General features: G+C 44.6%; 1 protein-coding gene across 1 annotated transcript in view; it reads right to left on the reverse strand.

Moving 5' to 3' along the window:
- GSG1 (germ cell associated 1) overlaps positions 1–5,997 on the reverse strand; it is a 16,700-nt gene extending 10,703 nt beyond the window's left edge. The window contains 2 exon segments of the mRNA XM_024733151.1: positions 5,253–5,299; positions 5,988–5,997. Coding sequence (XP_024588919.1) covers positions 5,253–5,299; positions 5,988–5,997 — 57 coding nt within the window.
- Positions 5,998–11,271: the final 5,274 nt, after the last annotated feature.

An 11,271-nucleotide genomic window follows, 5' to 3' on the forward strand; every position in this document is an offset into this window, starting at 1 on the left:
CAGTTGGCAGAGCTGGGTGGAGGTGGCTGCCCGCTGGGCAGGCTGGGGCTCTTGCTCTTTGTTCTTCCCTTGGCCTCCCCACACACGAATCTATAGAAGCCGTACGTCAGCCTTCTGGAATTCAGGGCTCAGAACGAACTCTGGGGCCATCCAGCTGCTCCCTTGAGGACATCTTGTAAGACTGTGTGCTGTGGCACATTTTTTTGGTGGCCAGTTTTAGTTTTCAGTAACTCAATAGGTCCTCATATACTTCCCATGGGAAATACAGCTCCGCAGTAACAGAAAACACAGTTAGCCAATGTTTCCTGATGAGTTTTGCTCACATTTTTCTCTACTTAATCGTATCCTCATTCCCTTTCCACCCCAGAACAGTGAGCAATTCTTTTCCCTTCGCTCTGCTTCCACCCTTCAAATACTTGGAGACACTTCTCATATCCCGCTTGAGTCACCGTTTGGCACAGTGCTCTTTGGGTTTTTATTGCCTCTGCTCATAAACCGTGCCCTCTGTGTCTTAATAGCCCGAAGTGTGCCTTCTCCAGGGAAAAGGGGATGGGAGTGGCAGAGTCTCAGGTGGGTCACATGAGGAGGTCTAGAGGTGGATTTCGAGAGTGTAGCTGATGCAACTTCAGCTTTGTGGTCCCCCACTTATTCAGGCCCCTTCCAAGATGCTGTTACCTAATTTGTACTTGTCATTTTGTGTTCTTTTGCTTAAAGAGGACCTCTCGAATTATATTATTTTAGCCCTTCCCAAAGCCTGAATCTACCCCTTAGGAGGCTGTGCATTTAGTGTGTGTGCTTGGCTGGCTGCCTCCTAGCTGTGCTCAGTGCTGAGACCACCCCCCTTCCCTCCCCAAGGACCCTGGGCCACGAGGTCTAATTTCCTCTTTTTGACAAAACATGAGTTTCTCTGCCTGGCCACAAAAATCAGAGCCCAGCATCCTACTCACTTCCTTTCATTGTAATTTGGGCATGTTAATATATTTTTTTTCTTCTCTTTCTTCTCTTAGGACAGAAAAAGTAACCACTAGTCAATGCTACATAAATATAACTTGGTTAGGCTCAGAAGCTCAGGATTCAAGACAGACGAGAACATTCCACATCTCGAAACAATATTGAAGGGCTTCCCTGGTGGCGCAGTGGTTGGGAGTCCGCCTGCCGATACAGGGGACGCGGGTTCGTGCCCCGGTCCGGGAAGATCCCACATGCCGCGGAGCGGCTGGGCCCGTGAGCCATGGCCGCTGAGCCTGCGCGTCCGGAGCCTGTGCTCCGCAATGGGAGAGGCCACAGCAGTGAGAGGCCCGCGTACCGCAAAAAAACAAAAAACAAAACAAAAAAACCAATATTGAACTTTTGTGTGCTGGACTTTTACCGTCTCAGGATTGACCTCACAGGGATGTATGTGCAACTGAACATTTATGACATCACAAAGCCAAGGGCTGGGACTAACCTAGTCTTGCTAAGTTCTTAAGTTACCACGCCCTGCACTGTGGAAAACCACATTTACTAGGTATGAATGAAGAGAAACTGGTCTTGGGACACCCACATTTACTTTGTAAACAGGAATTCAGTTTGCTTTGTGACTACGCTGAAGATTAGGAGTGATTAAAACAATGCGTAAGAATGCTGAGATGAACAGTGGAAGATTGTATAGCATACCACTTCCCTCAGGTCCAAGCCTGGGGCTACAGGATCCCCATTTTTTTAAAAGAATATATCCATTCTGGCATTTTGTCCCAAGAGAGGTTTGTTTGGGACAGATAGTAGTATCTCTGTCCTTCTCCCAGGTGTCAGATTTCTGACCCAGTTCCTGTTAACTAACTCCTTTCTGTTACTCAGTAGACAAAAGGCTGGAATGGAGAGTAAGTAAATGTTTCTCGGTTGTCACTGGCTCTGATCTACACCACCCTATTCTCTGCTCCTGCGCGTGTTCTACTGTGTGCCTCTCTCATGTAACTCATCATATGGTTTACTTGGCTGTTCTGCCCACTTGGCTAAGTTTCTAGATACAGTAGCAACTATGCTTTACTCATTGTTGATCCTCAGAGCCTAGCCCTAACAGCCACAAATGAATGGAATGAATGAATGAAGTGTGAAATGGAAACCAGGCTCATGAATACAATTAGAATACAATTAGGAAGACTATGAGTGAAGATAAGATAATGAAGAAAAGTGTTCAAACAGCCTTCTATTGTAGAGGAAACACGAATCCTCCTGCTTCACATACAGAAGAGCAGTGTCCACAGGTCCAGAGAAACACCCTATGCCTTTCTATACAGATGCACCCAGCGTTTCATCACACAGACCCTCTGCCAATACATTTCCTCCCACCTGTGGAAACACTCCTGCTGTTTGACCAGCCAAGCCCAGAAAACAGCAATGACCTCATGAACCAGTATTACCTTCAGTTCACAGACACCAGGGGACAATCAGATTGCTCACAAGCCAGTGACAGATTGGAAATGTTATGTCCTTTCCCAAGCTCCGTGATTCCCCACTGATTGGAGCCCTTTCGGCTGACATATCTTGAACCGTCCGAGCTTGCGAAGCTCTAAATTACAATTTTTACTTTAATGCCTGACATGTGACTCATTTATTAACGAAGATAAAGACGGTTCACACTGGACATTTTTGATATCTGCCTCCCAGCCCTAAAGGGAAGACTGATGCCACTAAGATGCCCATGCCGAGTATCCAAAATACTAACACCACTCTAGGACACTGAGCTCTGGGATTTCCTAGAGTCAGGTTAATTCTCATGTAACCATGCTTTATGTCCACATGACCCTAGGGGCTCACAGAATAAAAAACGACTCCTGTCTTCCTAACATGGGTCCCGGAGTTTTGGGAACACCTACTTATGTGCAGGGGGAAGGCCCAAAGAAAAGCATCTGGGGGCCTCTCCTCTCTGTGCCTTTTCCCTTTCCGCTTTTTAATGGAATTGTTTGAGGGCTTTTGCTAATGCAGTCATTTCCAGGAGAGGAAGCCGCCGTTCTTCCATGCCGCAAGCAGCTGGAGTGAATCAGGGGGGCAGCCCATCTGCACATCCTGTGGGGCAATCGCTCACGCTGGGGTGACAGAGCCCTCGTGGCCTGCTTGGGGCGGGGGTGAGGGAAAAAATGGCAGCACAGGGCAGCCCCGTTTCCATCCCGCGTGCGCCTCCCTCGTCCCTTTCTCTCCTGCCCTCTCTTTGTCCCCCTGGCAGCCGCGAGGCCCGAGCGTAGGCTAGTCACCGCCGCCACCCCGCAGCCCCCTCCCTCCCAGAGTAACACCCCAGCCCAAGGTTTACTACGCCTCCCGGTCGCCTAGCAGCGGGCGCGCGTTGTCATGGCGACGCGCGGGAGCGTGCTTTGAATTGTTCGGCTAGGCTCCGCCCAGCGGCCGAGCCCCGGAAGGTCCCGAGCGGGTGGGGCGCCCCGCCAGGGCCCTTCGGGCTCTCCATCTTCCTGCTGGGACGGGGGCGGCGTCCCGGGGTCCCTCCCAGGCGGGGCGGGCGGAGGGAATGCGGAGACCCTGCCCAGCCCCTGAATTCCGAACGCAGCCTGGTGGGCCGAGGGTCGGGAGGAGCCGGGTGCCGTGGAATCCAGAGTCAAGGCTTTCCCCGCCCCCTGCCCTTCCCCTGAACTTACTCTCCCGGCTCCAGTTCTGCAGGAAGGCCGTGCCTTTGCCTCATTTCGTGGGTCCAAGAGGCTGAACTTCGGGGCCACGAACCCTCAGCGGATCAGAGTTCTAGTCACTGCTTCACCCACGACCCCAGGATGGGGCTAAAGATTTTGGCCAAGTTCTCTAATCTCCCCGAGCGACTGTTTTCTCAGAGGCGAATTAGAAAGAGTTTGACCTTCACGGTTCTGCTGTGAAGATCAAAAGCGGTGGAGTGAACGTGGAAAGGAAGAGGAAGGACCCCGTCCGTGTCCTGGACGGCTTACCAGTCCCTCCACAGACGTTTAATCTTCACAACCAGCCCGAAGGAGAGGCGGCTGCTCCGTTCTAGACGCGAGTCAGATTCCCAGAGTCTGACTTGCTCAAGGCCACACCGCCCGTAAATAATGGAAACGTCCTGAGCCACGGCCTGGCCGCCCTGCAGCAAAGGGGAGGCCCAGTCACCTTAACCATCGCCCTCATTGAGGCCCAGTTATGAGAACGCACACAGAATGAGGCGATGGATTGCGTACTTTAAACTTCGCGGATTTATACCGATAAACAGACTCTCCCATATTTCCTCTGTATCTCTCCTCATAAACCAACAAAATGTTTTTTCACTGTGGCTGGCTTTCCTGTCCTATGCCTATCCACTTCTGAGGGTTCTCTTATTTGTCATCTATTCACTTAGGGAGCTTCTGAACCAGGCAAGCGGACTGAGCCCACCATGAGCTCTTCCCCGCGGCCCCAGAAGGGTCTCTTTCCTAGAACCAGTCCTATCCTTTCTTCTGAGATCCCTAAATTCCAGACCTTGAAGAGCACACCACATTGCTCTGTGTGTTTTATTTCTCTGGCTAATTGTAAGCTTCATTTTTCTTTCCGGAGAAAGGCAGGATATAGGAGAATGAACGTTGCCTTTTTTTTTTTTTGAGTAACCCTGAGAGCTGCAATTTGGTAGTTCCCAACTTTCCCAAAATGGGAGGCAAGTCCCTTCCAGATGTGGATTCTACCCTAAACAAGCCAAGACATCTTTGCTGGCTGTGAGTGTCGTTCTGGGTCTGGAAGCATCTCTGCAGATTCTTTGAGACCGGAAAGAACCTGAGGTCATGCTGTCCTCCTTAGTTCCGGCAGATTTCCAATCAGAGCTGGCTTCCAGTGGGACCATGCGGTGCCTCATCGTCTCTTTCCGTTCACTAGGGCGATGCACATCTTCATCGCTGCCATGGTCGTTGGGCCTTCTACTGGGGACCAGATTTTGTGACAGGAATCATACAGATGGAGAGGAGAAAAGAAGAGCTAGAAGACGCTAAGCTGCCCTGGGAGCAGAGAGGGAAAGTATGATAAGAGTCAAAGGAGGAAGAAATGGAAGTTTTAATGGAAGATGATGAGAAAACAAGAGGCCAAGGTAGGGACATCACCAGGTTTATCAATAAAAACTGGGCTTGAGTAACAAATTTTTACTGCATTTCGGATAATCCTACCATGTGTTCTCAAGCTCCTTACCCTGAGCGTGTGAAATAAGTTGATGAATTTGTATAATTACCAATATTACCAATCCAACATTAAGAGTACTATACATGAGATAGTCCTGAGATTTCAGCATTCAAGGTACCTACCTTCTGGGTGAGACAAACATTTTGAGTCAGCTGAGAGGAATTGCTCACTCACTTTTGAAGTTCTGAGGCAAAGGGGTTTAAGTGTTTCTTCTGCTCTGTTTTAATCGGTTGCATGGGATGAGTATGGAGTTGAAGATGAATCAAGGCCCCTCTTGCCAGCAGAGGGGTCAGGTGGTATGAGGTGGGCTGGAGATGATGAAGAGGATATCCTGCGGCCCACCTCACACCACCAGAGACTGCCTCTGTGACATCACAGTGGCAGCAGGGGTGTCCCTGCTGCTCCCTCTGCCTCATCCCCCCACTCTCAGAAGGACTGGGGCCACTCTGGGGTTACCTATCAGAGGCCTGGGTGTCTTCTCTGTCATCTGGATCAGTGCTTTGATTACTATGCATAAGAATCACCTGGGCATCTTAGTAAACGATCAGGTTCTGAAGGTTGGGGATGGCTCCCACGTGAAAGTGACCAGACCACATGGGGCTGTAAGACCCTAGACCAGTGCTGACAAAGAGAAATGAGATATGACATAACTAAAAATTTTCTAGTAGCCACATTAAAAAAAGTAAAATGGACACACACCCTGCGATACAACGATGATATCTTATGCAGTGCTGTAGTCAAAGTCAAATGCAGTCCTCCCCCAAACGATAAAGTTGGGTTCAATGGAAAAATAATTTACACTGTTTCCATTTTTATTTATTTATTTATATTTATTTATTTACTATTTTTGGCCGCACCTTGCGGCATGCAAGATTTAGTTCCCCGACCAAGGATTGAACCCATCCCCCCTGCACTGGAAGCTCGGAGTCTTAACCACTGGACCGCCAGGGCAATCCTGCTTCCATTTTTAAAATTTATATTAAAATGAAATAAAATTAGAGATCCAGTGCCTCAGTTGCACTCCGCCGAGGACTCTGAGGACTGCGTATCTGCATGTGGCTAAACTGGGCTACTGGACAGCTCAGCTCTAGACCATTCCCAGAAAAGATAGTGATGTAGAGAAATTAGCACTCTAAAGGACTAGTATCTGGAAACTAGTAGATGTTCACTAAGATTATTTTAATAAGTACATAATGAGGATTTGGGGGCTGTTAACACTGAGACGTAACTCTGAGGCTTGAAGAGAGTTTTCCAGCCAAGGGTCTGGCTGGGGGCTTTCTGCCCTGTGAAGTGTCATGCATGCTCAGTCCACCTCTGAGCTTTTACTTGGGTGCTCCTCACTGGGACTCCTTTTTCTTCCTTGTCACCCCACGTAAATCCTACATGACCTTCAGGGCACACGATTCCAGCCTCAATTCAGCCAAAAGTCTTGCCTTGTTATTCTAGCCCTCGTTTCTCTCCCTCTCCTTTGAGCTTGCATAGCATGGGTGGTCCAGCTGCACACTGTGGGGAGCTTCTTTCCGTGAGCTTTTGAGCTGCTTGCTATGCTTCAGGTATGTTAGCCTGTCTCTCTCATGAGATTCTAAACTGCTGGAGGACAGACCTACTTCTTTACTTTTATTGTGCTTAATATAGCGTTAAGGGCGTGATAGCTGCTCAATAAATATTATTTAATGAGCTAAGATACCTAAGTAAATGTCCAAGAGAGAACATCAGATCTCAAAGTACCAATAACTTGAACAAAAGGAATAACATGCCTCGTTCTCAGAATGTCTCAATTTGATCAAGATGTCAGTTCTCCCTAAGTTAATTTATAAATGTAATGGAACCCTAATATGAATGCCAATGAGCATTTAAAAAGAGACAGATTGATATTAAAGTTCCTGTGAAAAAACAAATGCCCAAGACTAGCTAAGAAAACACTGGAAAGAAGGAGCTCTGAGGGGGCATTAGCCCTAACATATTAAAGGATGCTAAGCCTCTGTAACTAAAACAATATGGTATTTACCGGTGCATGGCTAGACAAACAGACCAGTGGAATAGAAGAGAAAGTCCAGAAATAAACACAGCTACAAGTAGACATCCAGTATCTGACAAGGGTGATATCTATAATCACTGGGGCAAAGATGATCTTTTAACAAATGGTGTTGGCACAAACTGATAGCCATTTAGAAAAATGTAAATTGGATTCATTTTTGTACCCTATATAAGAACAAACTCGACATGAACTAGAGATCTGAATGCAAAAATGAAATTATACAAGTACCAGAAGAAAGCATGGGTAAATTCCTCTACAACTTGGGTGTAAATAAAGGCTTCCTAATGATCTGAAAATCCAGATACTAGATAAGAAAAGATTGATAAGTTTGACTACACTGAAAAACCAAACAAACGAAACAAACTGGGAGAAAATATTTGTAACACGTATGACAGATAAAAGACTAATATCCCTAATATAGAGAGTAATTTTAAAAATTAAGGGGGGAAAAGGGCCAAAATTCCTATAGAAAAGCGCAAAATTCAGAAATAGATGGTTCACAAAAAGAGAAATATAAATGGTCCTAAACATATGAAAAGATGTTCAACTTCATTTAAGAGCCATGCAAATTGAAACTATAAAGAAATCATTTCTTACCTGTCAGATTGGCAAAACTATAAAGCTTGACAATATACTCTGTTGATGAGGCTGTGAGGAAACAGGTCCTTTCATTCACGGCTGGCAGGAATCCAAAACGATACCACCCCTGTGGAGGAGAATTTGACAGTATTTAACAAAATTGCATGTGCTTTATCCCTTGACCGCAGAAATCCAACTTCTAGGAATCTACCCTGAAGGTGCACCTCCCACAGTGTGAAAATATATATGCACAAAGTTATTCACGGCGGCATTTTTTGTCATTGTAAAATATTGGAAACGACCTATATCTCCAGGCATAGGAGATGGGTTGAATAAAATATGGTATATACATGCAGTGGGGTGCTGTGCAGCCTTGTGAAGAAAACCCAAAAAACAAAGCAAGGGACTTTCTCTGAACTAGTATCAAATGATTTTCAGGAAATACTAGCTGAAAAAAAGGAAAGTACAGAAGAGGGTATATAGTATGCCATCTTTTGTGTAAAAAGGGAACGGAAATGAAACATACATATATCTTATTGTTACCAAAAGAAACACAGGAAAGATAAATCAGAAAGCAATAAACTTGATTACTTACCAGAGGGAGGGGATGGAAGTGATTCAGGAGGGAGTGACACTTCTACGTAAATAATACTTTTTGTATAGTTTGACTTTTGGAAGCATGTTCATCTTCCACATATTCAAAAATAAAATTAGAACAAGATGGGAAGGGAAAGAAAAGCCTAAAACAAAACAAACTGAGACGAATGGATCCAATTGTATTTCAACCACACAAAAGAAAGAACAAATCTAAGTAACTCAGGAACACGTCGTTTGACTATTTATCTTCTGTCTTGGCTGAGGTTGAGTGGAGGAGGATTGTAATCAACTCCCGAACTCTTCTTAGTATATAATCTTATTCATCTCATGGTAAGATGTGTCAAGAAATTTGGAAACTATTTTAAATGTACTGTGGCACTGGGCAAATGAAGAAATGTGTTAATGCTATTGGGAGTGAGAAGTCCCATATGGGAAATGGATATCAGAATGTGGAATGGGGAAGGCAAGAAGGAACCCTGCGGGGCTGGATTGGAATTAGAGGCATCAATGTGAACTCATGATTTCATGTATACATACATACACACATATGCATATGTATGTATACATATACACATGTGCACATAAATATGTATGCATGTATATGTATTATGCATGTGTGCGTATATATAATATGTATATGGTATTATGTATGTATATAAACACATGCATATTTTTTCTAGCTTTGTCTACTGAAAGGGCCTAGAAGCAGAGACACCCCAGTAGCAATGAGCACCTCCAACTCAAATCTTGGCCTCTAATTCCAAGAGCTCCTCAAAGAAATGGCCAGTTCCGGAGCTAGGACAAGGTAGGTACATGATGAGCTTGGAACATTTGGCCAGAAAGTAAAGAAATGCATGAAAAAAAATGATGAGGGGCATTCACAAGGACACAGGAACCACCTTGAAGGGATTTCTACTGGTTAAATCTGGTACAGTTTGAGCACCAAAATAATTAAGTATAGCATTGAATAATAAACCATTGAAAAAAGTAGGAATTAATAAGTCCCTACTAATAAATAGGTAGGCAGATAGATAAACAAATAAATATATAACATTCTATTTTAAAAAGTTGGACTGTGTTCCTAAAAAATGTCAATGTCACAAAAATCAAAGAAAAGCTAGGGAAATATTTCAGATTAAAGGAATTAAAGACACATGACATTGCAGCACTATTTACAATAGCCAGGACATGGAAGCAGCCTAACTGTCTATCGACAGATGAATAGATAAAGAAGATGTGGCACAGATATACAGTGGAACATTACTCAGCCATAAAAAGAAACAAAATCGAATTATTTGTAGTGAGGTGGATGGACGTACAGTCTGTCATACAGAGTGAAGTAAGTCAGAAAGAGAAAAACAAATACCATATGCTAACACATATATATGGAATCTAAAAAAAAAAAAGTGGTTATGAAGAACCTAGGGGCAGGACAGGAATAAAGACGCAGACGTAGAGAATGGACTTGAGGACACTGGGAGGGGGAAGGGTAAGCTGGGACGAAGTGAGAGAGTGGCACGGACTTATATATACTACCAAATGTAAAATAGATAGCTAGTGGGAAGCAGCCGCATAGCACAGGGCGATCAGCTCGGTGCTTTGTGACCACCTAGAGGGGTGGGGTACGGAGGGTGTGAGGGAGATGCAAGAGGGAGGAGATATGGGGGTATATGTATATGTATAGCTGATTCACTTTATCATAAAGCAGAAACTAACACACCATTGTAAAGCAGTTATACTCTAATAAAGATGTTAAAAAAAAAAAGGCACATGACAACTGAATGAAATACCTGATCCTAGGCTGGATTCTGTACTGAGGGAGGAAGAAAACTAAAGATAAAGGATTTTATTGAGTCAATTTATACCAATCGACTAAATAAAAGTATTGTATTAGTGCTAACTGTTTACTAAAGTTGATAATTGCATTATGATTGTGTGAGAAAATATCCCTATTCTTACTAAATAAACAGTAAAGTGTTTAGGAGCAATGGGCCCTGATGTGAGCAATTTATTATCAGAAGGTTCAGAAAAATTGATCTATCTGTGAGAGAGAGAATGGGAGAGGGCACAAATGATACAGCAAATTTATCTATTGGGGGAAGGATAACAGTTCTTTGTATTATTTGTACTGCAATTTTCCCATGAATTTTAAATTACTTCTGTCCCCTGCCCTCACCCCTCCAAAAAATACTAAAAGTGTCTAGAGACTCCTAAACAGTTCTCAGCTATGCTTACAGAATAGTTGTGAACACATCCAGAGCTGGCGTGAAGTCCTTCCGGGACCAGGACTTTTGTCCCCGTGTGGCTCCTGGTCTTCGTTCTTATCCATCTCGCGTTTATTGTGTTATCGTTCATAAAGGAAAGTGGAACCACAGTTTCTTCTAGTTCACCTGGTTCATTCCTAGGGGCAAAGAACAAACCTTACTCATCTCTGAAATCTCCACAGTGTACTTGCTCAGTTATCGTTTGCAGACTTGAAATGGATTGAATGAACCCAGCTTGTCGTAGTATCTGAGACTTTTGTGTGGTGGTCTGGAGAAAAACCTCTTCAAGTCAAGGAGAGTCCTCTAGTCAGCAGCAGCTCCAAGATCTGGCGAAAGTGGCGTAAACAGTGCTGGGGGCAGTGTTGAGCAGATAAAGTGGTTGTGATATCCTCAAAATGCACTCCTCCCCGAAAAAGAGGATATTAGATATCCTAATCTCTGGAACCTGTGAATGTTACCTAATATGCTAAAAAAGGACTTTTCAGGTATGATGAAGTTAAGGACCTTGAGATAGGGAGATGACCTTGGATCATCAGGGGGGCCCTAAATGCAATCACATGTATCCTTATAAGAGGGAGTAGAGGGAGATTAGACACAAAGAGAAGAGGAGACAATGTGACCATGGATGCAGAGACTGGAGTGATGTCCCACAAGCCAAGGAAT

Source organism: Neophocaena asiaeorientalis, unplaced genomic scaffold, assembly GCF_003031525.2.
Source record: "Neophocaena asiaeorientalis asiaeorientalis breed wild unplaced genomic scaffold, Neophocaena_asiaeorientalis_V1.1 scaffold150, whole genome shotgun sequence".
Classification (NCBI taxonomy): domain Eukaryota; kingdom Metazoa; phylum Chordata; class Mammalia; order Artiodactyla; family Phocoenidae; genus Neophocaena; species Neophocaena asiaeorientalis.